We start from the raw sequence: 27305 nt of genomic DNA on the forward strand, positions 1-27305 counted from the left end.
GCCTATCTGTGCTTGTGGCCCATGCTGGACTGGGCTCTACTCCTTGCAAGGTACAATAGACACTTCCTGTTGACTTTCTAGGTTGTCTTGGGCTGGAGATCTGCTTCATTCTGTCATTTTGTGAATTGTGTAGCTCTAGAATTTATTTAGATCCATTTTTACAGCTATTTGGAGAGCTTTGGGGGAGAGATCAGGGAAGTCCCTGGTTTTACTCTGCCTTCTTGGTACTACCTGATTATGTTGTTTGTTTTTTTAAAAAAAATCTACTCTATCACCTTCTGTTTTATGGGTGTGTTCATCCCATTCACATTCACAGTTACGATTACTGTTTATTTTCTTCCATCTTGCTTTTACCCATTTATCATTTTCTCCTTTCCCCCTTCCCTCCTCAATAGTGTTTTGTTTCTGACCATTGTCTCCCCTAATTTGTCTTTCCTTCTATCAGATATTCCTCCTCCTTTCCTGCTTCCCTGTAAGGTATGAGATTTCTATATGTATGTTATTCCTTTTTTGAGTCAATTCTGATAAGAGTAAGGTTCAGGCATTATCCACCTACCCTCACCTTTCCTTTTGTTGTAAAATCTCTTTTGTACCTCTTTTATGTGAGATAATTTACTCCATTTTACCTCTTTCTCCTTCTCCCACTGTATTCCTTACTTACTCCTTAATTTGACATTTTTTTTTTTTGCATATTATCCCATCATAGTCAGTTCATGCCCTCTGTGTATATTCCTTCTAACTGCCCTAATAATGAAAAAGTTCTTAGGAGTCATAAGTATCATCTTCCCATGGAGGATGTAAACAGTTTGATCTTATTGAATTCCTTATGATTTCTCTTTCTGTTTACCTTTTTATGCCTGAATCTTGGGTTTGAATGTCAAATTTTCTACTTAGCTCTGCTCTTTTCATCAGGAATGCTTAGAAGTTCTCTATTTCATTAAATATCCATTTTTCTCTATGAAGGATTATATTCAGTTTTGATTAGGTGATTAGGTGATTCTTGGTTGTAATCCTAGCATCTTTGCCCTCCAGAAAATTATATTACAAACCCTCTGATCCTTTAATGTAGGATTAAATCTTCTAAGTCTTCAGTTATCCTGACTGTGGCTTCATGATATTTGTATGGTTTCTTCCTAGCTGCTTGCTATATTTTCTCTTTTACCAAGGAGCTCTCAAATTTGGCTATAATATTCCTGGGAGTTTTCATTTGGGGATCTCTTTTAGTAACTGGTTGGTGGGTTCTTTCCATTTCTATTTTACCCTCTGGTTCTAGGATATCAGGGCAATTTTCCTTGAAAATTTATTGAAAGATGGTGTCCAGGCTCTTTTTCTGATCATAGCTTTCAGATAGTCCAGTAATTCTTAAACTATCTCTCCTTGATCTATTTTCCAGATGAGTTGTTTTTCCAATGAGATATTTCACATTTTCCAGTATTTTTCATTCTTTTAATTTTATTTTTTCTTGATGTCTTATAGATTCATTAGCTTCTACTTGCCCAATTCTAGTTTTTAAGGCATTATTTTCTTCAGTGAGCTTTTATACCTCTTTTTCCATTTGGCCAATTCTGCCATTTAAGGAATTCTCTTCAGTGGATTTTTATGCCTTTTTTTTTCTTTTTAACATTTGGAGTATTCTGGTTATTAAGGTGTTATTCTCTTCAGTATTTTTTGTGCCTCCTTTTCTAAGCTCTTTCTTGTATCACTTTCATTTCTTTCCCTTGTTTTTTCTCTGCCTCTCTTATTTGATTTTTGAAATCCTTTTTGAGCTCTTCCAAAGTCTGAGACCAATTCACATTTTTCTTTGGGGCTCTGCATATAGATGCTTTGATCTCATTGTCTTTTTTTTTAAATCTTTGCTGTCACCATGTTAACTCCCTATACGTGCTTTTTTGAGGTTTATTTTTTCCAGTCTTTCCCTTGACTTTTAACTTTATGTTATATTTGGGTTCTATTTCTCGGGTGGAGGGAGCACTGTCCCAAGCTTCAGGTTTTTCGAGCTGCTATGTTTAGAACCAGTTCAGTTCTTTGAAGTGGTAAGATCTAAGGAGAGATGTGGTCACTGCTCTCCTGGTCTGTGCTCGGGTCTGTTTGCAACCTCAAAATCTCTTTTCCAACTTGGACCTGTGGCCAGGGTCCTTGCTCTTCCTAGTCCTCCACCTTGCCCTGGGACTGCAACCCAGAACCATCTATGGACAATGAAATAGAGTCCTGCACCCAGTGTCAGCATAGGATCTCCTGTAATCTCCTTTTGACAATTTACCATCAGTGGGCTGAGATCTGTGAGAGGGAAGTTGCCACAGTCCTAGATGATTCAGTCATCCCCCAAGGTCTGCTGCTGTTTTGCTGGGGCATAGCCTGCTTGGGCACAGCCTGCACTGGACTTCATTCTAACCCTGGTGAAACAGATCTTTCTTGCCAACCTTTTAAGTTGTCTTGGGCTGGAAAATTGTTACACCCCCATCCTTTTTGGTTCTGCCACTCCAGAATTCATTTTGAGGTGTTTAACATTGTTTGAAGAGGAATTTGGGAAAGTTCAGGTGAATTTTTGCTTTTATGCCACCATCTAGTCATTTTTCAGCTCTCTGAGCCTGAGTTTCTTCATCCATAAAATGGGTATAAATACAATAGTACCTGTAGTACTTACAGATTTTTTGTAAGGCTCAAATGAGATAGAATGTCTACAGCACTTAGTAAACCTTAAAGTGCTACATAAATGTCAGCTATTATTATCAATTATGTACATAGCAGTGGAAGGACTGAGAAAGGGTACACATTGTGAGATTTCTGTGTTTGGTTTGGTGAGGTAAAAAAATAAGCCATGTACTTTTTTTTTTTTTTTGCCTTTGGGACAATACTGGCTGGTTTCAGAAAGACCATGTCTCAGATTCCCTGGTGTTGTTCTCTGGCTTTTAGCTAAATTTGATAACGTGAATGTATGAATGAATGAAACATTAAGGCACTGTGCTAAGCACTGCATATAGAAATAGAAAAGTAAGCAGTCCCTGCTTTCAAGAAGTTTACATGCTAACAGAGGAGATAACACCTAGAAAGCATCTGCTGCAAGTAAGGTGGATAAGTCCCATGGTCCTTAAAGTACAGCTGTAAAGTAGATGGTGATGCTTCTTCTGTACTGTCACTTCCACTGATAAAATCTATGGATATTTCCACTGATAAAAACAAACATTTTATGATATAGAACCATTTAACAGTGATAAGAAACTTGGTGGCAAGAACTTTCTTTTCTGGGTCTTCTGCAGCTGAGGATGGGAACCTATACCCAGAGCACAAACTGCTACAGCTAAGACAAATGGTGGTGTGTTAACCACTAAGTTAAAATTAACTTCCATGCTGCTATGATCAAAATCTAATTAATCCTCCTGATTTCATCCTTGAAAGATATGTTAAGTGAGCCCTGGGTTCTCAAAGGCTGTGCCAGTGGGGCACATGCTCTGGCTTTCCCTAAGGTAAAAGCTTCAAGTTATCAGCTCAATGAAGTACTGCATGTCAGTCAGTCAAGGCCAATTATCTAAGTTCCTGTTTTAGCTAAGTTTTTGTCTTCAGCAAAAAATTAGCCACAAGTTAATTTTTTTTAGCCACAGCAATTCCCAAAGCCCCTTACTAAGGTGTGGAGGGATTGCTGTCTGTCAGTGAGGAAAATGCCAATAGTGATCTTATCACAAATCTGTTTAAGCTCTGGATAATAATTCACACACAAACACTATTAAGAGTTTATTATTTTTCTCCTAACAATCCTGTGACATAGGTATCACAAGTGTCATTGTCTTCATTTTACAAATAAGGAAAGTGAACCCAGAAAATGCCTAAGAGCTTTTGCTATGTTCACAAATTGAGTAAATGTCAGTGATAGGATTACAAACCCAAGTCTCTCCTGACTTCAAGTTCAAGGCTATTTTCACTACATCATCAAGCACACTGCTGTATAGCATCCCACTGGGTTCCTCCCGTAATATGAGCAAATGGTGCTGGGGAATGACTACCCCAGATTCAAAGTACTATGGATTTATGTTACTAAAACAATAGCTGAGGGGAGGATCAGGAGGCGAGGTGGGTGTGAGGAGAATATTCAGAGGTCAAGTCACTGGCTGGGAAAATGCCCAGAAAAGGGAAAAGAAATAAGACTATTGAAGGCTACTTTCTTGGAGAACAGGCATTTCCTCCCTTCCTTTCTGATGAGGAAGAACAATGCTTACCATCAGGCAAAGACACAGAAATCAAGGCTTCTGTGTCCCAGCCCACCCAATGGGCTCAGGCCATGGAAGACCTCAAAAAGAATTTTGAAAATCAAGTTAGAGAGGTGGAGGAAAAACTGGGAAGAGAAATGAGAGAGATGAAAGAAAAGCATGAAAAGCAGATCAGCTCCCTGCTAAAGGAGACCCAAAAAAATGTTGAAGAAATTAACACCTTGAAAACTAGCCTAACTCAATTGGCAAAAGAGGTTCAAAAAGCCAATGAGGAGAAGAATGCTTTCAAAAGCAGAATTAGCCAAATGGAAAAGGAGATTCAAAAGCTCACTGAAGAAAATAGTTCTTTCAAAACTAGAATGGCACAGATGGAGGCTAAGGACTTTGTGAGAAAGCATGATATCACAATACAAAACCAAAAACATGGAAAAATGGAAGATAATGTGAAATATCTCATTGGAAAAACAACTGACCTGGAAAATAGATTCAGGAGAGACAATTTAAAAATTTTGGGACTACCTGAAAGCCATGATCAAAAGAAGAGCCTAGACATCATCTTTCATGAAATCATCAAGGAAAACTGCCCTGAGATTCTAGAACCAGAGGGCAAAATAAATATTCAAGGAATCCACAGAACACCGCCTGAAAGAGATCCAAAAAGAGAAACTCCTAGGAACATTGTGGCCAAATTCCAGAGTTCCCAGGTCAAGGAGAAAATATTGCAAGCAGCTAGAAAGAAACAATTCAAGTATTGTGGAAATACAATCAGGATAACACAAGATCTAGCACCCTCTACATTAAGGGATCGAAGGGCATGGAATAGGATATTCCAGAAGTCAAAGGAACTAGGACTAAAACCAAGAATCACCTACCCAGCAAAACTGAGTATAATACTTCAGGGGAAAAAATGGTCTTTCAATGAAATAGAGGATTTTCAAGCATTTTTGATGAAAAGACCAGAGCTGAAAAGAAAATTTGACTTTCTAACACAAGAATGAAGAGAACCATGAAAAGGTGAACAGCAAAGAGAAGTCATAAGGGACTTACTAAAGTTGAACTGTTTACATTCCTACATGGAAAGACAATATTTGTAACTCTTGAAACATTTCAGTATCTAGGTACTGGGTGAGATTACACACACACACATGCACACACGCACACATACATAGAGACAGAGTGCACAGAGTGAATTGAAGAGGATGGGATCATATCTTAAAAAAAATGAAATCAAGCAGTGAGAGAGAAATATATTAGGAGGAGAAAGGGAGAAATTGAATGGGGCAAATTATCTCTCATAAAAGAGGCAAGCAAAAGACTCATTAGTGGAGGGATAAAGAGGGGAGGTGAGAGAAAAACATGAAGTCTACTCTCATCACATTCCACTAAAGGAAAGAATAAAATGCACACTCATTTTGGTAGGAAAACCTATCTCACAATACAGGAAAGTGGGGGACAAGGGGACAAGCAGGGTGGGGGGGATGATAGAAGGGAGGGCATGGGGAGGAGAATGTAATTCGAGGTCGACACTCATGGGGAGGGATAGGATCAAAAGAGAATAGAAGTAATGGGGGACAGGATAGGATGGAGGGAAATATAGTTAGTCCTATACAACACAACTATTATGGAAGTCATTTGCAAAACTACACAGATTTGGCCTATATTGAATTGCTTGCCTTCCAAAGGGAAGGGGTGGAGAGGGAGAGAGGTAAAGAAGTTGGAACTCAAAGTGTTAGGATCAACTGTAATGTTCTTACCGCTAGGAAATAAGAAATACAGGTAAAGGGGTATAGAAAGCTATCTGGCGCTACAGGACAAAAGAGAAGATGGAGACAAGGGCAGAGAGGGATGATAGAAGAGAGCAGATTGGTCACAGGGGCAATGAGAATGCTTGGTGTTTGGGGGGGGGAGGGGATAAAAGGGGAGAAAATTTGTAACCCAAAATTTTGTGAAAATGAATGTTAAAAGTTAAATAAATAAATTAAAAAAAAAAACTTATAAAGAAAAAAAAACAAAAACAATAGCTGAATATATATAAATAAAAGTAATATAAAACTATAACTGACCACCGGTGTGTTCCCTAGTAATAGTCATAGGACACAGCTATCTGAAGGCAAAAGCATTTACCAATATTTATAAAACACTCTGAAAAGCATTTAAAGAGCTATATAAATCCTAGCAATTATTATTATTAAATGGAATAATAAGAATAAAATGTACTCTTCATAAATTTGGAATATACTCTCCCATAAATACTACAGGGTCAGTGGGAAGGACACACATAGGTAATACACATAGCCAAGGCCTATGTGAGATGGGGCAATTCATGCCTCCTTTGTATACAGTTGCTGGGACTCTCATACTATTTCTCAGATTTTAATATTATAGTCATACCTGGATGCTGTTCCACTGGACCCTGCTGGGTGTTGCTTCATCAAATGTTGCTTCACTGTTTGGCTACATTCACCATGGCCTCCTATAGCTTTTGGCTCAGCTGACAACCTGAACTACTCAGCACTTTCAGAAAGAACCAGAGCCCATACCCTAAGACCAGAAGAAACTTTTCCACAGGGCATTCTCATCCAGGATCCCCTCTCCTGGCAAGACAATCTCTCCTTCTTTTGCCAACTCAACTTCACAACTGGGACTATGTTCTACTGGCTATAGACAGGGTTGGGGAGAAGTCCCTTCTCCCCTTCTTCCTCTTGCTGCACCTTCCAAGAGATGAAAGAAAAAATAGTAGTAGTGATGGTGGTTGTTTAGTTGTGTCCAAAATTTGTGGCCCCATTGGGATTTTCTTGGCAGAGATACTGGAGCGGGTTGCCATTTCCTTCTCGAACTCATTTTACAGATGAGGAAACTGAGGCAAACAGGGTTAAATAACTCGCCAAGGGTCACCCAGCTAGTCAGAAGGAGTGGTATCTAGCATTTATACAGTGCTTTAAGGTTTGCAAAGCACCCTGCTTATTTTCTCATTTGAGTCTCGAAATGGCCCTGTAAAGTAGCTGCTATTGTTCTCTCCCAATTTTTACTGAAGAGGAAACTGAGGCAGGCATAGGTTAAGTGACTTGCCTTGGGTCACACTGGGGTCTGTGGTAACATTTGAACTCAGGTCTCCCTGGCTCCAAATCCAAGACTAGCTACATTGCTTGCTACACTGTATCCACTTTGCTCGCAGAAGTGAATAGGTGGAGACAAAGCAGAGACGAGCCCCATGCCTGGCTCCAGATCCAAGACTAGCTACACTGCTTGCTACACTGTATCCACTTTGCTCGCAGAAGTGAATAGGTGGAGACAAAGCAGAGACGAGCCCCATGCCTGGCTCCAGATCTGGGCCAGGTTTCAGCGGACTTTGCGGACGCTTTCCTATACCAACGAGCAGCTCCGACATCGAACGCCTTACCCTAGTGACGTGGGATCCTCACTGGCTCCCACTTTTGGGGGGGAAGGACTCATTGGATGAAGATTCCCCTGACGAACACCTCCAGGAACAAGGGCGTTCTGGGCGGATCTCCCCATTTCCTAGGCGCTTAAGAATATCTGCGCCAATGTAATAAAATGGGGCAGCCCCTGCCTCAGTTTCCCCGGGCGGTTCTAGAATCGCCTCCCCTTGGGAACGGGGCGTTGAAGGAAAGACTCAGTGCAGGACCGGATGCGGCTGGTTAGGAGGGGCGGCATAAGGATGGTCTGCCCTCTCTGCGGTTTTAAAGGAAAAATCCCGCACTTGAGGGAAGCATTCTTTCCGAGACTTGCTCGGGGTCACACGGCATGAAGAGGTCCTGGGTTCAAGTTCCGCCCGGGTGACCCCAGCCCAGCCACTTCCCTTCAGTTTCTTCATCTGTAGAAATGGGTGGTCTGAACTGGAAGGCCTCTGAGGGGTCCCTGCCAGCTGTAGGAAGCCCCCGAGCCCCAACCCTAAGTCAGAAGGGCCCCCGCCGGCTCCCAGCATCCCCCGCAGCGGCACCGTCACGTGACACCTCCCAAACCGCGGCGAGCCCCCTGGCAACGTGCAGTCGAGGGCTCGGGAGAGGGAGGGCGGAGGAGGAGCCGAGCCGAGGGAGGGAGGAACGCGCGGGGAGCGGCCGGGGCGGCCCTGGCTCCCTGTCCCGGGGGGCGCGGGCGCGATGCTGCGGGCCCGGCTCGAGCGGCGGGGACGGCGCTGAGGTGAGCCTGGCCGCCGCGGGGGCTTCTGGGAAGCGGCCCGCGAAGCGGGGGGCGTCGGGAGAAGCTGCGCCCCTCCCCCGCCTCTGGGGAGAATGGGGCAGGAGGGGGGGCCCGGGTGGGAGCCGGAGGAAGGAGCCCTGGAGCCGGCTGGGATCCCTGACCCCGCCTTCCGTCTGTCCGTCTGAGAGTCTGTGTCCGTGTCTGCCTCTGCGCCTCTGTCAGTGTCTCTGTCCCTCAGAGCCTCTCTCCACCCCTGTCTCTGTCTCTGTCTGTGTCTCTCTGTCCGTCTCTGCTAGGCATCGTGCCTGTCTGGAGCTCCGTCTGCGCCTCCCTCTGCCCTGCGCCTCCCTGTGTCCGTGCGCCCGCCTCTGAGGCGCCTCAGTCTTCCTCTGTCCCTTGGTATTTTTCTGTCCCTCTGTGCCTCTCTCTGTCTGTCTGTGTTTCTGTCTGTAACGCAGTCTTAGTTGGTGTCAGTCTGTGCCTGTCTGGTTCTGTGGGTCCGCGTCTCTGTGCTTGTCTGTCTGTCTGTCTGTCTGCCTGCCTGCCTGCGCCTCCCTCCCTCCGTCTGTGCCGTCTCTGCCTCTCCTAGGTCAGAGCTCTAGCTCTCTGTCCGCTCGCGTGTCTCTAATCTCTGCGCTTTGTCTCGGATTCTCTGCGCGTCTCTGCGGGCGCCTTTGTCCTGATCTCTGGGGCAGCGAGTCTCTGTCTTTGCTGCTGTGCTGATGAGAATGGTCCTGACACACACTTTAGGGCAGTCAGGAAGGGGTGCCCGACCTCTGTAGAGAAGCTCCTTAATGCTTGAATGGAGGAAGACTGCTTTCCTATTGTAACTTCTGTTCTTAGATTTTCATAGAATGTTGTCGAGGTTGCAACAAAAATCGTGCAATTCTGCCCATTTTGGCGAAAAAGGAGCAGATTTGAATAGCCACTTCCACGTCTCCCTCAGGAGGTCATGGCTGACTCTGTGAGGAGAACCCCAGGCAGAAAACTTAAGTGGAGACCCACGTAGCCGAGAGTGTTTATTTATTCACCAGATATAGAAGTTCCCCCAAAGGTGGTGATGGTGGAGACTGAACTTGTTTTGCTTTTTTTATTGTTTCATCTATTGGGATCCCTCAGGTCTTTAAAAGAAGACACATTCCATTCAGAGAGTAATTTCAACACATGGGACTTTTTGGTGAATCTGTTATTTTTTCTTTAAACATAAATTTTATGTTGGAAAGTGGCTTCCAAGTTTTTGTTGTTTATGATAGGCATTTAAATACAAATAATTTTTATTTATGTAGCTTATGTGAGCTAATTGAACAGGAAAGCTTAGAACTGGAGACTTTTTTAAAGCGTTTAAAAGTTCTTGGTGATTTTAAGATTCCAAACCCTTCATTTTTCAAATGACATTCATTGAGTCCAAGTTTTGCAGAACAAATCCTTTTATTAAGGGGATTTGTTCTGTGACATTTGGATTCAGTCAAAGGGATGAACTTGAGGTCCAAGAGGGCCACATATACCCATGAGGCCCCAGGTTCCCCACCCCTGCAAACCTAAGATACAGAGAAAGAAAAGCTGGGCTCCATTTAGGGGTTGCCCTGTAATTTGGTTTGCTTAGAGTGTAGGACTGAGAGAAAAAGCTGGGAAAGAGGTTGGAGCCAGAGCTAGAGGTCTTTGAATACCAAATTAAGGAATTTAAATTTTGTTTAGTAACTATAGGGTGTCATTGAGGGTTTCTGAGCAGTTGACTTGCAAGGTTGTAAACTGGTTAGTGGCAGAGAAGGGACTTGGCACTGTACAAAATGAAACATCTAGTCAAGAAGTTTATAATTTTACACTTAGTCTACACAGGACTTTTCTTCTGATACAGGGATGAAGGAATCTTCATGACTAGGGTTCTTGTCATAAATGACAAAGTTTATTCAGTTGATATAGGAGCCTGCCAGGTGACAGAAGTAGGTGGACTCTGGTTGGCTTATCAGTGAAAATGCATTTCTCTTTTTTCCACCCCCAGAGTGGTGAGTGGGAGCAAAATTCTGCAAGGTTTTACTCTTTAATACTGCAGAGAGCCACTTAATTTCCATAAGCATTCATTATGCACTATGCTTATTATAGAGGGAAACTTAGTTCTTATTCTGTCCAAAAAAAAAAGCACATCTAGTTCATTTTCTAGATGCAAAGACCAAGGAATGGCCAACTCTGACTTGTATGGTGTCATGGTTAGTGGTTGCCAAGGAGCTAAAATCTTATGTTCTTGTCTGCTGATACTTTGTGTGTGTGTGTGTATACACATATACACATGCATATGTGCATATATGCACATACATATATACATATGTAGTATTTCTCGAAATACTTTTCTGCTTCACTCATCTCTCATACACACACACACACCCCTACCTGTTTTCTTTAAGGGGAAGCTTCATCTTATTTATTTTCAATTTTGTTACCTTTTTGTTTTCTTTAAATTAATTTATTAGTTATTGCAGTTGGGACCACAAAAGTAAAAAGTATGGGAAAAAAGAGGAGTGGCTAGGTTTGGATGGAAAGCAAAGCATCAGGGAAGAATGTCAGGAAGAATGAAATAATAAAGGAGAAAGAAAAAGAAAAGAGATGAGAACATTTGGACCGTTTGTGTGGGTTGTGTTTGTTTGCTAATTAACAATGCAAATTAATTTGGGCCTAAAAGGAAAGAAATTAGAGCAGACCAGAATGATATCAGACTGTATATAGCTAAGTATTTTTATATAAATAGAAAATCCAAACCTGAATATAATTAATCCTTTACTGTAGTGCTCACTGTCATGAGGCATTGTTGCCACCCAGGTTAGGGTGGGAAGAGATGGCTAAATCATTGAAGACGTAGTTTGGAGCTTGCTTTAAGCTAACTAGGTCCCTTCCAACCTTGTGATAAGGCTATTTTTCTCACTAAATAAACAGTTAGCATTTTAATTGAAATTCTCTTTTTCTTCCCTTGGAAGAGTAAAGTAGATGAAATAAGTTTTTGTTCTCTTAGTTATATTCCTTTATTCCATAGGAAATTTTAAAATTTGGAGCAGGAAAAGCCCTTAGAGAACATCTTGTCCAACTTGTCATTTTGTAAATGAGGAAACTGGAGATGGTTAAGTGACTTGTCCAGGGTCACACAGGTAGTCTGAACTGGGATTTAAATCCTGGTCTTCTGGCTACCAGACAGTTCACTGTAAGTTCAGAAATTAGAAAAATGTCTCTAGATAAAAATAACATAAAAGTAATAAAAAATGTGAATCTTTAAAGTAAAGTTCAGGGTAGAGAGACTCTTTCTGCCCAGTCCTCAGCAGGGATGAACACTTCTGGATCTTTCTGTGTGTCAGCTATTGTTATTTGTCCTTCATTCTCGAAGAGAACCGATGACGTCGTCAGCGTGATGTCTTGACTTGAAAGTGAACTGGATTTAAATGAAGCCTCACTCTCTCCTCCAGAGTCATCAGAATCCAGTGGCAAGACATAGGTCAGGATGACTGGCGATAGCTCTGAGTACAGTGGGAGACCTTGGCCTTTTTGCTTTGCTTAAGCACTTCAGTGTAATTAACATTATTGGGGATGTTCTTCATAAGTTACAGTGGTATTTTTTAAAAGTATCAATAAAATAACTAAAAGATAAATAAAAAACAAAGTATACCAAAAGTGACATTTGGGGGAAACATAAGAGAGGGACAGAGGGAAATAGACACACAGAGACAGAGATAGAAAGAAAAAGACAGAGGTAGAGAAGAGAGTGAAAGAGAAAGTGCCCCATAAACTCGAAAACAGACTGAGACACTGAGTCAGAAAGTCAGTCAGAGAGATCAAACTATTACCATCTGCTTAAGAATGTCCTTAAATTAAAATGAAAATAAGAAGATGAAATATGTCACCCAGTACAGCTGAGAAGAGTCATTTTAAGCGATGTGTCAGAATCATTGATCTGTCACTGCATTTACCACTCCATGGAAAAAGGCACAGATCTTGAATTCATGAGAGTTTGCGCCGTTCTCAATTTCTGAATGACGTTAAAAATGGTGTGATTAGAACAATCCTACACTTCGGTTACTTATTCTAATGCCTCATCATGGTGTAGAAAGCCCATTCACCTTGGGCTTTCCAAGGCTAGACCAACTGAGCCCATGGTCTGGCAAATGCTACTGAAAAAAGCCTCAGAATATGTGCTTGATGATGGACTATGTGTTGACTGTCCAAGGCCCAGCTGAACCTTCACAATATGCAAGTCCTCTGTTCTTCACTCACATGATTGCCACCCAGCCACAGGCTTGCATCACCCTGAAACTACTGTAATACCCTTCAGGTTTGTCTCCCTGCCTCAAGCCTCTTCCCACTTTAGTTCATCCTCCACTGGGCTGCCAAAATGATTTTCCTGAAAGTGCAAGTGTGACCAAGTCAGCCCCACACTTAGTAAACCAGAGTGGCTCCCAATTACCTCCAGGATCAAATACCAAATCCTGTGTGGCTTTTCAAGCCTGCCTCACTCTCTTTCCAGTCTTCTTAAACTTTACTCCCCTGAACGTAGCTAACAATCCAACAACACTGGCCTTCTTACTGTTGCTTGCACATAGCACCCCATCTCCTGACTCTTCCTTCTCACCCGCTGTCCCCCCAAGCCTGGAAGACTCTTTCTCCTTACCCCTGCCCCCCAGCTTCTCTCAGATCTCAGCTAAAATCTTAATCTACCAGACATCTTTCCCCAATAGTGCCTTCCCTCTGTGACTGTCCCGAATTGAAGCTGTAGGAATTGTGGTCTTACATCTTTGTTTGTGTGTTATCTCCCCCATTAGCCTGTGAGCATCTTGAGCTCTGGGACAGTGTTTTGTCTTAGCCTCAATCAGTGCTTGCTGACTTAACAGAGGCTTACCATTAAAAGACTGGCATTGTTAGAATGATTTTTTTTTGGCCTTAGTAATTCAGAAAGACCATCTGATAAGGCATGGAGGTGATTGCAAATAGCATTGGCAGAGGGAGTACCCATAGCAAGGGTCAAGTGGATAGACAACTGGATCAGTGGCAGAGATAGTTGTTCCAACCAAGAGACATTTGTGTAGTAAAATTTGTCAGAATGCTGTCTTACCAGCTTCATGAACTTCATTCACCACACCACACCAACAACGTAGCGTTATTCTTTCTGTATGTCAGTAAGGACAAAATGAAAAGGACCTCTATATTTAATCACTTTGTTTCCAACAACCCAAGTAGAATGTCAGAGTAGATATTTGATTTTAAACGAGTTATGTGAGCCCTTTCTTTCCAAGACCTCCAGGGTAATGAAAATGAAAGAGATCGCTAAGCAAGGGCTGTGTCTTAGAAAGGAAAATGGAAGTGCAGAGAAAAGCAGGAGACGTACAGTGGCAAGACCGCCAGATTTGAAGTTGGAGGCCCTCTGCACAGTTCTTGACTTTGCCTCTTTACTAGTCATGTGATCTTGGGAAGGTCACTTAACTTCTAGGTCCTCAGTTGCCTCTAATGCAAACTCTAGTTGTCCATTTTACCTAATTTCTCATTATTTCTTTCTTTCTTTTTTAAGAAACCAATGTTTATTTTCCATCAGCATTTTTTCCAACACAATTAGAGCATCTGGGGTAAAACTTAAGACCACTCTGTGATAGTTCTTACCTACTCAGTGACCTGAGCAGTAAGAGCCATAGACCAGTCCTCAGCGGCCAGCTGAGCACTTCAGTCTTCAGTAGGGAACTGCCGAATGGGCGCAGATGGCACCTGTACTCCCTCAGACCAATCAGCCACCTCTGGTTGAGTAGCAGTGAATTCTGAGGTGGGTGCAGTCCATTCCCCTGAAACTCCTCCTTCATCACTCACTGTCTTCCCAGCTGTGGCCTACTCTTCCTTTTTCAATCTCTTCTGAATCCTTTCTCGCTCTTTCTCATGTCCTTCTTTTCCTTTCCATTCCCACTGGGACCTAGCTCAGGCCATCATTGCTTTTTCCATGAACTGTTTCTTGTAATAACCTCTCTCTTTCCAATCACCTTTTATGTCTTCCGTCTTCCCAGTCCATCCAACCCACCATTGCCAAAGAAACTTTCCATAAACAGCTCAGTTTACATCACTCCCCTTCTTAAAAACCTTCAGTTACTCCCCATTGGCTGCAGAATAAAGTTCAGATATGTGTGTATGTATATATATGTGTATACATGTACATAGATATCTATAACATACACATATGCCACTCATGTACATATGTATAAGACCATACTATGCTTATTTCCACTTATTATGTTTCTCTGAAGGCAGATAGCATCTTCCTTCATAAATTCAAGCCTTTCCACATCTTTTCTAAACCAACCAGCTCATCATTTCCTATACCATAGCGACATTCCAACCCAATCACATCCTACTAAGAGGTTGTCTATGATATTTTTTCCCCAGTTTTCTGCATTCCTTCTATTCTTGGCTATATAGGTTTTATTTATATAAGAAAATTTTAATTTAAAATAATCAAAATTATCCATTTTATACTTCAGCAATACTCTCACCTTATAATATAGTTTAAGGTCTGAGACTACTGAATCTCCTTCTTTTATATCTTTTTCCCCTGGTTCTTTGAAGTTCCTGACCTTTTGTTCTTCCAAATGAACTTTGTTATTACTTTTTCTAGCTCAGTAAGATAATTTTTTAGTAATATAATTGGGATGACATTAAATAAACATATTAGGTTAAATTGTTACTTTAAAATTATATTGGCTTTACCAATCCATGAGCAATAAATATTGCTTCACTTTGTTTAGATCTGACCTTATTTGTATACAAAGTGTTTTATGTTTATGTTCATATAATGTCCTGTGTGTATTTTGGCAGGTATATGTTTTGTACTGTCTAGTTCTGACTCCAGCTTTTCAAGCCTCATCTCTCACTATTCCTCTGCGCATCCTGAGCATAGGCCAAACGCCTCTACTTATTGTTCCTCTAACAGCACTTATAGGCCTCTGTGACTTTGTCCGCTCATTTTCTTGTACATGGAATGCCTTTTTTCTTTCCTTTCCCCATCTGTACTCATTGAAATCTTTCCTATTCTTTAGGACCCAGTGCTGTTTTGCCACCTCCATGAAGCCTCCCTTCCAGAAGTGATCTCTCACTCTCATCTGAATCCTTATTAGAATGTTTACTCTTTTATGTGCTTGTTCTGTATTTGTAGAAATATTTCATCTTGTCTACCAGATTAATGTAAAAGCATCTCTTAGACTGAAACCATGTCTTTTTCATCATTTTGCCCTCAGTCTCCTAGTACAATACTTTACTAATGAACATTCATAATTGATATTTGTTGAATGAATATATATATATATATATATATACACATACATATATATTTTATGCTTAGCATAGTGCCTGGTACATAGGAAATACTTAACAAATGCATTTTTTACTTGCTGACATACCAAATTTAGTGTGAGAAAACAGTTCCTTTTTTGGGGCTATGACTAATTAGATTCTAAGCTTTCCTTCTCGTTTTTTAATTTAAAAATCCCTTTGATACTAATGCAGTCCCATAAATTAATGAACAAATTCATTTTTCTTTTACAAATGTGGAAAATAAAACTATAAAGAAGTTGTCACTTGGCCAAATGCACAAGTCAGTGTGAGAATCAATTGTAGGTCCTGTAGAACCTTTCATGCTGGGTCCTTCCTTTTTGAAATTTCTCCAGCTAGAAGCTTTACTTTATTTAAATGGAGGCCATTCGGTTCTACTCTACTTTGGCTTCACTTAACTGCTTTTCTTTAAAGCATGGGGAACTGTGTTTCTGCAGGGATTTCCATAACTAGGTAACGATTTTTTTTCATCCTTCATGTTTTCCCCCTACCTTTTGCCATGGGAGCCTTTGAGCTGTGGAATTAAAATTAAAGGAGTAGCTAGCACATGTCTCCTAGGGAGGCTGTATGTGGAGTCTGATGCTAGTGAAGGGTATGAAAACAACATCCAGCACTTGCTCAGTGTGAGGGTAGGAGAAATATTGAAGTGTGGCCAGAGCTGATTACATTTTCCTTAAGTTTCCCAAGGGTCTTCAAGCCAAGGACTTTAGGTTTAGAATCTTTCTAACCTCTCTCTGGAACTGCATGCTTTCAAATCCCCTGGAGTCCCCCAGCTATAATGGAGAGAGAAAGACAATTGGGTCTTCTCCAGGGGACTGTTGACAAGCTTGGGAATCTAACAGCGTGAGTCATAAACGACCTTCCCCAAAGGAAGCGTGTGTAATTTATATTCTTCAGGGAATATCAGAGCTCCTCTCTCTGTCTCTCTCTGTCTCTCTGTCTCTCTCTCTCTGTCTCTCTCTCTGTCTCTCTCTGTCTCTCTCTCTCTCTCTCTCCCCTTTTGAATATAGGAGCTGCCTAACTTATCCTAAAAATTTTAGTTTGGTCATTGTAGTTACATTCAGTTTCAAGAGGTTTTTTGTTTGGTGGTTCTTTCCATTTACCTTGTTTTAGTTATTGTATATATTATTTTACTAATTCTTCTTCCCTCTGCATTAATTTGTATGACTAACCATGCTTCTCTGAAGTCTTCATATTCATGTTTCTTATAGAACAGTAGTAATATTCCATTCTGTTCACATATCATAATTTGTTTAGCCATTCCCCACTTGATGGGCATTTGTTTCTAGTTCTTTATTACCACAAACAGTGACATCCAATTTGTGAACAAATTGTATTTCAAAAATCTGTTTGTAACTTGGTTTAGAATTTGGAATATATTTTCTCACAGAAACAATGTTATAAATGCTTAGGTTACCAGGACAACCCACAAACACATATCTGAGGTGTAGTGTTAGTATTATTAATACTTTTATGGAAAATCTTCTGTCCATCAATTTTATCTTTTGAAACAATGTTGAAAGCCAAGAAACAGAGAGGAGGCAGAAGGCCTTCAAACAGACAAAAGCAAATATCACTAAAGTGTATACATCTTATTCATTAAAGAACCCCTCAAGATTTTAAAACCTCTTTACTTTTTCCACATTATTCTAATACAGTACTGACAGCCAAGAGATGGTAGGACTATAGATTGGGAGTTTGGGGACTACGGTTCTAGTTTTCCATTTACTATTCGCTCACAGCATTACTTTGGCCAACCTATGTTATCTCTCTGGACCTCAGTTTTCTAATCTATAAATTGATAGTGTTGAGTGACAAGAACTTGAAGATTCTTTCCAAAAGCCCTAGTTAAGGAGATAGCAAAGGAAGAGAGAGAAACTATCAAGAGCCATCAGAAAGACAGAAGTTTGGAGTTGTATTGTAGGAACAAGCATCCCTGTATACATCATAGACCTTGTAAGGGAAATGTTATTTAGTGGGTGGCAGTACATGATAGACAAGCTGGAAACTACCGGTAGAGAGACTGGTAGCACCTGTGAGAGAGGAAGTGTTTAACTTTGGTTTTAATATGTGATAGTCCCTTTATCTCCCTATGCCATAAGCGAAGAGGTGTTTCTGAGGATGTTGTGGCCATATCTTTTACGCATTATCATCATCAAAACTTTCATCAAGTACCAGTCTATACTTAACCTTGTACTTGGTGTAGTACAAAATAAATTAAATAGATGTCATTGCTGTTCTCCAGCTTCCTGACTATGAATGCATATGAGGCCACAGAAAAAAGTAATTATACAATGAGTAAATAACATGGGGGAAATCAGTATCGCCATAGTTTGTAGCAATAGGACAGTGCACATGTGATGAACCTCGGGAGGGTCAGACCTTCAGGTGATGTGTATGCTCCGTCAGAAAAGGGCAGTGCATGGTAACTTTAGTGAGTTGAAGAAAACATCTGAAAGAAAGCTTACAGGAACACATAGGCCTTCTTGTGATGTTTGAGGGAATGTGATGAGCCAGGGTCTAAGGAAGGACATTCCAAGCACAGAGGTAGGTTTTGGAAGGATGATGATTGAATAAAAGAGACATTGAGTAAATTTTTGTGATGAAAGGATAAACTAGGAGCAAGAAAAAAGAAGAGAAATGAAGAAGTCTGTAGTGATTGCATAGAGGGTACAGCCCTTAGTCCTGATCTAAGTTTGTGGTCCCCTACAACATCCTGCAGAGCAGGAGTTCTTAGCCTGATTCAGTGAACTTGTTTTAAAAACTTTTTAACAGTTGTGTTTCAGTCCAATTGGTTTTCTTTGCACTCCTGTGAATTTTATTTTATGCATTTAAAAGCATGGTTCCATGTTTGCACATACATAACTAATATCAAATTGCTTGTATCTTAGGGATGGAGGAGATGAGAGAAAGAGGAAGAAAAATTTGAAACTCAAGATTTTTTCAAAATGAATGTTTAAAATTGTCTTTACATGTAATTGGAAAAAACAAAATACTATTTAAAAAGAAAAAAATGGTTCCCAGGAGTCCAAAAGCTTTACCAAATTGCCAAAGGGATCCATGACACAAAAATGATTAAGAAATCCTGCTGTGGAGCAGTAGGAGAGAAGCCAGTGTCTGTGGGCGATGGTAACCCCATAGAGACTGTGTGAAGTGGTTGAAAGAATACCAGGACTTTATCCCTGGTTCTGTCAAACATTGTCATAGTATCTCATATTCACATAGTTCTTTAAAGTATACTTTGTGACCCTGGGGAAACCATATAACCTTTCTGCTCCAGGTATTCTCTAAGATCACAGGTTGCAGAGAGGGTGCCAGCCTGCGTAAGTAGAGTGAGTTTCCACTTCTGGGAATTCCCTGTACCAGTGCAAACCACAGGTCTAGGTTCCATCCCTACAAACAGTTTACTAAGTGCTTGCCTTACAACAACCGTGTGACATAAAAAGTAAGATTTCATTACAGTTATATCTCATTGAGGGGTGGAAAGAAGTGTTAGATTTAAAGACAGTGCATAATGCAAAAATCACATGTAGTAAAAATTACCTTTGAAAATCCCTTAATTTGCCCATTAAGTATAATATAGTATCTTTAAATAATCATAGCTAAAAGGGGGTAGGGTCTCTTTAAAGGAAGACAGACTGTATCAGAGAGCAGGTGGCTGATTTGAGATGGTTGCTGTGGAATCAATTGAACCTAAACTTTAATTTTCATAACACCCAGTTATGCTAATCAGGGGAGAGGCAGGAACCAGAACTTCCACTCAAATGCAAAACAAAACAAAGAAGATAAAGCCTTAGTTGGCAGGAAATTTGATTAGAGATCAAAATGCTCTAAGAACAACTTGAATGTAGTGGGTGATTGTGTGACCATATAACTGTTTTTTCTTCTGGATTTACTATGAGGCAAATGAGGACACAAGGAAGTACACAGCAAGAATCCTAGGAAGACCAATCAAGGCTGTCCTTTCTATTAGCTCTCTCAATATAAGCAGAATAAATATGTTGTCTGTGGATGTGAGCAAAGGGAAAATTCTAGAATTATGCTCAGGCCCCTGTCTCATACTTGCTGTGAAAACCAAACTTTGTTTCCTCGGTTATTATGAACCCACTCGAGACATCATTCCCAGAGGTAAACTCAGGGAATGGAATGGCCCAGAATCATCTTCACTGTTGAAGTGGTTCTCTCTCTCCCCCTCCTCTGTATTCTTCTGTCTCTTCCCACCCCCTATAGTTGAAACTAGGCAAGTTAAATTATAATAATATAACAAGGTAAATTATACGATGCAAACTATTGGATCTCCATTTTGAAGTTGAGGAAATGGAGGGTTTGGATTTGTCCCTGATCACACAGTTAATCAGTGCCTGAGCCAAGACTCAGACAGATCCAGGCTTTCTTACTCCAACTCTTGAGCTCCACGTATTCTACCATGCTCTTCTCTAGTTTGAGTGACTTAGAACATGTCACATATCCCACAACAGATTCAGTTTCTTCATCTGTAAAATAAGTGGTTGAATTAGGTGCTCTCCAAGGACCTGTTCTGCTCCAAACTTTATTCAGCTTACATTTATATTGGACATCTTGAACTTGAATGTCCTGAAGAAGTCTTAAACTCAGCATGTCCCCAAATGAACTCATTATCTTTTCCCCAAACCCTCCTCTCTTCCTAACTTACCGATATTACTGTCAAGGGTACCACCATCCTTCGGTTCTCCTTGGGGCTTAAAACCTGGATATAACATTTGACTGCTCATTTTTCTTCCCCCCACCCCTACCCCACATCAAATCTGTTGCCAAGTCCTGTCAATTCTACCTTTTTGCCATCTCTTATACATGCCCCCTTCTTTCCTCTGAAAGCCACCACCCTGCTGCAATCAGTCAGTCAACGAACATTTGTTATATTCCAGGCACTGTGCTAAGTAGAGAAAAAAGAGACCTTCTCAGCTCTGAAGGAGCTTACATTCTAATGGAGGAAGACAGCAGAAGAGCGGGGGTGCAGGTGAAGGTACCCAAAGAGGGCTTTGTAGAAGTGCTTAGTGCAGCCTGGAAAGGACTGAGGCGTTGCTGGCCTTGGTGCCCTCTGTTCTGAGGGGAGGTTCGGGGGGAGCCATACAAAAAGAGGGAGAAGTCACAGGGGAGGAGGGTGCTTCCAGTGTGGCTGGAGTGAGCTTTGGAGTGGAGAGCCAGGGACTGGTAGAGGAAGTCTGGATTATAGATGCCTGTTCTTTGACCTCTATCCCAGGTCTGCTCTCATTCTCCTGTCTCTTGGTGCCAGTGTCAGCAGGTACAGGAATCTTTGGTTTGAGATAATAGGGTGGGTTCTTGGTTGGGGAATCAATGAGATTATAGATCCATTAGCAAAGAGGTGTCAGACATGTGGCCCACAACATTTCTGAGTGTGTGACCCGAACTACATTAAAATATTATAGGGATGTATTAAACAAATAAAAACTCAGCAAAGCATAGGTAATATTAATACATGGTTTTCTAAGTTACTAGGCTCTCATGGGGATTCTTGTTATGTTTTAGGTTTCTTTTTGCGTTTAATGCTACTGCATTAGAGTATTGGGTATTTTTTTTCCTACCTGTCTACGTCGTCTCCCTCAGCTAAGACGGTAAGCTTCATGAGATCAGGGACTATCTTCACTTTTGTATCCCAGCACTTAATACAGTGCTTAGTATATCGCAGGTGCTGAAAAAATGCTTATATTAATTGATTATGTAGGTTGTATGTAGAGACAGCACATTACATTTGAATTAGAATTGCTTTCTGTAGACCAAATAGCTCATAGAAAACTATATAGTATGTATGTAGTAGTACATATCAGGATTGTCCTATAGTATAGTAACTATACCATATTCCTTACTTTCACTCTGCCAGTGGAGAGCAGCTGACTGCATGCATAACTTTCTTGCCCCTGACCACAGGCACCCTGTACGCCAGCCTAATCCCTGGCTATATAGTTCTTACACTTTGAGAGTGATCTGATATCACTTCTTCACCCCAAATTGCTACATCCTTTACAGTGGGTTGATATTCTCAGGTCTTCTGACCAACAGTCCCAGTTCTGAGCCTAAGAATAGCCCAGGCTGAATGGTGCTGTCTCTGGTCCCCAATGATTTAGATATTGTAGGTGGCTTCTGTTCCTATGAACCTCTACAGCTGAAGTATTAGGCAGGAAAAGGATGCCTGCTTTTCCGCATGTTCTTCTGAGCTAAGGCTGGGTGATGTATCAGTTGTAAGTCTCTACACATTCATCTTCAGGGACTCCAAAGCACAGCTCAGTAGGCAGACGTGGCTCTCACCTAAGCATCAGTAGGCATAGAGTAAAGCCCACTTCTAAAAAGACCATGTTGATAGCATGGATTACCATCCCAGCAGGTTTGTTCATCATTGTTCCAGGTTGCATTGATGGACAGTATGGTGTGATGCTGTACTCTTTTATTTGTGCCAAACTCTTTTTTGAGCAGTTTGCTTTTACAGATCTCAGCCTTGATCACAATAGATTCTGGAAGGAAAGCCATACATAAAATATACTTTTCAGAACACCGAGGCTTTTGTGGAAGCCTTTGGTCCTGGATTAGGTAGACCTTGTGTTCTATGTGAAGTAGTTCATCTCTAGTAAGATACTGCATGTTCTCTTCCTGTTCCCTTCCAGAGGCAAGGAATATGTTTATATTAGCTTCAAAGACTTGCTTCTTTCCACTCATGCTGTTCAAGTAAATAGCTCAAGTTGATAGCTCTTTCTTTGAACTCACCAAGGCTACATCTCTTACTATTGATAAATATCTCCTGCTTTCTTGGGCCAGTAGTTTATTCTGCTCTAGATTTTCTCTTGGCTTATATGTCTAGAATCATCATAGGGAAGGCAGCTGGGTGGCCCAGTGGATGGAGTGCTGGATCTGGAGTTAGGAAGACCCAAGTTCAAAACCAGATGCAGATACTAACTAACTATGTGACCTTAAGCACACTTTATAACCTCTGTTTGCTTCAGTTTTCTCATATGTAAATGGTTTCTACTTTCTAGGGTTGTTGGGAGGATCAAAGTAAATAATAATTGTAAAGGACACAGCATAGTGCTTGGCTCATAGTAGGCACTATATAAATGTTAGCTATTATAATAATTATTTTTATGAGGATCAAATGAAATAACATGTGTAGAGCTTTGTAAAATTTAAAGTGGTACATAAATGCTACTTATTATTTTAAGAGCTTTGGATTAGTAGGCATTGAGTAGTAACAGCTACCTTTGCTTACCTTAAGTATGAGCAGTTATATTATGGTACAGTACTTCATTGCAAAACTCCAACTTTTTGTATTCCCTCAATAATAGAGAGTTTTCAAAGGAACTAAGCCTGAATTTCCAAAGGTGATACCTCCCTTCTTTTGGCCTATTATTATTTCTTGTAGATCTTCATCCAGAATCTGTGCTTGCCATTAGTAATCCATGGACAATCTGGAAAGGGATGAAAATTTTTTTTTTTGGATTAACAGTTTTATTCCCTGTGTTTCACAGATCTCCTTCACTCCCTTCCAGACCCTTCCACAACATGGAAATCACTGCATTTTCTGATCTCTTTGGAACAGGGAATCTACATCCTCTGGCAGGAAATGCAAGTGAAGCTCATAGTTGGACAATGCCACCACCCATCTCTGGCTGGCAAAATCCAACCTAGAGAAACCCCAGTCATTCTTGATTCTTCCGTTTCCGTCACCGTTCCCTATCTAAATTACTTGCCAAATCATGACTGTTGTCTGTATTTGCTCCCTTTCTTGGTCTGCCACCTTAATTCATTCAGTTCCTTATCACATCCCACCTGGACTATTACAGAGTCTCATAATTAGTCTTTCTGCTTCTGGTTTCTCCCCTCTCCAGTCCATTGCCAATACAAGAACCTAATTAATATTCTCAAAATGGATTTGACTAGGACACTCTCCTAATCAAAAGTCTTTAGTCAATCTCTATTGCCCCTCCTCAGCCTGACATTTAAAGCCATTCTAAGCTGGCTTTTCAGGCCCATTTCATATGATTCACATTCACACTCTGTGTATTCTAGCCCAACTAGCCTCCTTCCTGTTCATTTTTCTCAACATTCCATCTCTCATGTCCATGCCTTTCTGAGGCTATCATGTCTCCCCATGCCCTTAGAATGCCTGACTTCCTTCAGAACCTACAATTAGGCTACTGCCTAATTGGAGCCTTTCCCCTGATCTCCAGTTGGGAGGGGGTCTCTCCCTCTTTAAGTGCCTTTATATTTACTTATCCACTTATTTGTTATATGTTCCCAGTAGAATGTATAAGATTTAAGCTCTTAGAGGGCAGGGTATTCTTTACATACACAAATGTTTAAGAAATGTTGAATTTTTGAATGAATTATGTTAGTGAATTTTGGATCTTCCTTACTTGGAATTTGGCTCCCACGGATAATCTCAGAATTTATAGATATGGCTCATGGGACCCAAGTGAACACATCCTGTGCTTTCAATTTAGTATTCACTCAGTGTTTAAATGATACGCACATGATATGCACTTGTTGGTTGTGTAGAAATCATTGGTCTCAAGGTGTCAATCTTTTTTCCCAAACTAAGACCATCCTTACAGCCCTCGTGTAAATAAGTCAGTCAGTCAATCAGCAAGCATTTATTAAAAATGTCAACCTTGTGACAGATCCTAGGATGCAGAGAAGGGCAAAACCAGTTCCTGCCTTCAGGTGGTTCACCTTCTAATGGGGGAGATAACATGCAAACAGCCGTGCACCAGCAAGATCTATACGATGTAAATGGGGAAAAAGGACCGGAAGCTGCAGGTCTCTGGATGATTTGGGCTCACTCTTGAAAGAATCCAGGGAAGCAGAGAGACAAAAGGGAAAAGGGAAAGTATTCCAGCCTGAGTCTAGCCAGTGGAAAGAAGCGATCACAAGAGGAGAGTCAAGTGTATGGAAAGTGCATTGTGAAGAGCTTTAAATGTCAGACAGGAGTTTACGTTTAATCCTGGAGATGATAAGGAAGCACTGGAATTTGAGTGTATGTGGGGGAGGGGGGTGGAGGGGGGGGTCAGATGGTCAGATCTACACTCTAGGAAGATCCATATGGAGCCAGACTTGAGACTGGAGGACTAATCAAAATGCTGTTGCACTAGAAGGTTGGGGAGTAAGAGGTGATGAGGACAAGAGATGTCCTTAAAGTAGAAACAACAGGACTTGCCAACAGATTGGATATTTGAAGCGAGTGTGAATGAGGAGAGCTTGAGTGACTAGGAAGGATGATTGTGGTATTTTAGACAGGAAGAGGAAAATTGAGAAGAGGGAGGGTTTTGGAGAAAATTAACAAGTTCAGTTTTGGACATACTGTTTGATATGCTTATGGGACATCCATTTTGGAAATATCCAAAATTCAATTGGTGAAGTAGGACTGAAACTCATGAGAGAGTTTAGCAATAGATCTGGGAATCACCAGCATAAAAATAATAGTTGAACCCATGAGAACTGATGAGGGGAAAAAGCCCTAGCACGGAACCTTGGGGCAAGCCCACAGAGAGATCCAGCAAAGGAAACTGAGGATGAGTGGAGAACCAGGAGGGAGCAGTGTCATGAATACCTAGAGAAGGGAAAACATCCAAAAGGAGATTCAGTGCTTTGCTATCTTCTATTTAATATTTTGTTTCGTGTTTTGTCATTAATGAAATCGTCCTGTTATTTTTCTTGTGTATTTATTAGATTTTAGAGTTGAGGCCTTATTTGTCTTATAAAACAAGGTAGTATTGCATCTTTCTCTACTTTTAGAAAGTCTGTGTAACATTAGCAATTATTTGTTCTGGGAACATTTGAAAAAATGTATCTGTAAACCCAATGAGCCAGGTGGTTTTTTGGCAGCATAATCCATGAAGCTCTTACAATGCTTTATTTCTTCCTTTAAATTAGTCTATTTAAATTATCTATTCCCTTTCTGTTCTTTTTGGTAATTCATATTTTTGTAGGCATTCATACATTTTATTTAAGTTCCCAAAATTATTAGTGTGTAGATGTGCATACTATTTTCTGATTATATTCTCCATTACTTTTGTGGTTTTCACATCTTCCTTGTTTTCATTTCTAATTTTAGTGATTCTGTGCCCTATTTTGGATTAAATTTGCTAGTGGATGCACTGATTTTATTAGCATATTTAAAAATCCCTCAGCCTTGAATATATGTTAGTGAAGTTATTTATTCACTTTCTATTCTATTTCTATTCTCACCTTTATTATCCGTGTTTTCTACTTTATTTTTTCTTTTTTCCTTAGGTGGAGCCTTTATTTAGTCTTTTTTAATCTTCTTTTAAGTTACAATAGTCAGTGCTATTAAGTATGCCTCTAAAAACAGCTCCATATGCATCCTGTAGGTTTTTAAAGTGATAGTAGTGTTTTCTTGTAAATATCCTGTTGTCATTTTAAAAATTTCTTCTTTTATTATTTAGCAACAATTGTTGTTTAATAGATATCTTTAGTTTCATGGAGCCTTGTACCATTTATTCATGTTATTTATTTCTATTTGTAGTCCATGTTGATTTTAAAATAGAGTCTATTTTTGCCTTTTTCAGTTTATCCAAGGCTTCTTTATGACTCTTAAGTATGTGACTATTTTTATAAGATTTTCATTTGCATATGAAAAAGTCCATTTCCTGTTTGTGTCATTTAATTTCTCCTTCTGTACAGATGCCTTCAGCATATTAAGTGAACAGTTTATCTCTATGCCTTCTTTGTTAATCTTTTTACTAGGTTTGTCACATTTTAATAACAGAGTATTAAAACCATCACTATTGCATATGTTCACTTATCTCTTCTAGTCCTGTTAACTTACCTTTTATGAAAGCCCCTTAGGTTCCAGTGAAACTGTCCCATGAACTGTCTATGCTCCATCACCTACTGTCTGTGCTTTTCATAGGTGTATCCCTCATGCCTCCAAGATACTGCACTTCTTTCTTACCTCTGCTTCTTAAAATTCTTAGCTTGGGTGTTACCTCCTATGTAAAACCTTTTCTTCTTCCCCCGGTTATTAGTGCTTGCCCTCTCCTTCCTGAAGTTACTTTGTATTTACTTTTTTGTTTTGATTTTTAGTGAATTTTTTTTTCAATTAACAAGCATTTATTCTCTCCCCTTCTCCCCCACTAGAAAAAAGAGAAAAACAAAATCTTTGTAACAAATATCCATAGTCAAACAAAACAAATTCTTGGTACTTAATAGATATTTATTCTTGAATTGTTTGACGACTTCGGTAATTATCTAAGAGGAGAAGAGGGTACTCCAGTTTTTCAGTGAGTACACTAATACAGTTGGTGTCATCGTCTACTGACCTCTTTCTCTAATATCTATGGAGACTTATTATTCTTTAATAAAGACTTATTAATTTTATCTATCTTTGTGTCTTCCTCCTTCATTGCAGATCCCCAGCGTCCTGGTTTAGGGGACAGTTTTGAACACTATAATGGCCCTTATTTTCCTGCTTTATAATCTTCCAGTAAATAATTATGCCATAGTAAAATAAGAGTGAATAAGACTTGTTGTTTTCTTTTTGTTTAAAAATAATATTTTTTACTATTTCATAAAATCTTCACATTGGAAGGGTCCTTA

General features: G+C 40.3%; 2 protein-coding genes across 2 annotated transcripts in view; one reads left to right on the forward strand and one right to left on the reverse strand.

The window, feature by feature from the left end:
- The window catches only part of LOC140496686 (perilipin-3-like), a 29629-nt gene extending 21939 nt beyond the window's left edge, over positions 1-7690 (reverse strand). The window contains exon 1 of the mRNA XM_072596771.1: positions 7603-7690. The gene's annotated coding sequence lies outside the window, so the exon portion shown is untranslated. The remainder of the gene's footprint in view (positions 1-7602) is intronic.
- A 293-nt stretch (positions 7691-7983) lies between these two features.
- The window catches only part of FBXO10 (F-box protein 10), a 94270-nt gene continuing 74948 nt past the window's right edge, over positions 7984-27305 (forward strand). The window contains exon 1 of the mRNA XM_072596768.1: positions 7984-8363. Within this exon, the coding sequence (XP_072452869.1) occupies positions 8046-8363 (318 nt within the window). The 5' untranslated portion in view covers positions 7984-8045. The remainder of the gene's footprint in view (positions 8364-27305) is intronic.

This window comes from Notamacropus eugenii, chromosome 3 (genome assembly GCF_028372415.1).
Source record: "Notamacropus eugenii isolate mMacEug1 chromosome 3, mMacEug1.pri_v2, whole genome shotgun sequence".
Classification (NCBI taxonomy): Eukaryota; Metazoa; Chordata; class Mammalia; order Diprotodontia; family Macropodidae; genus Notamacropus; species Notamacropus eugenii.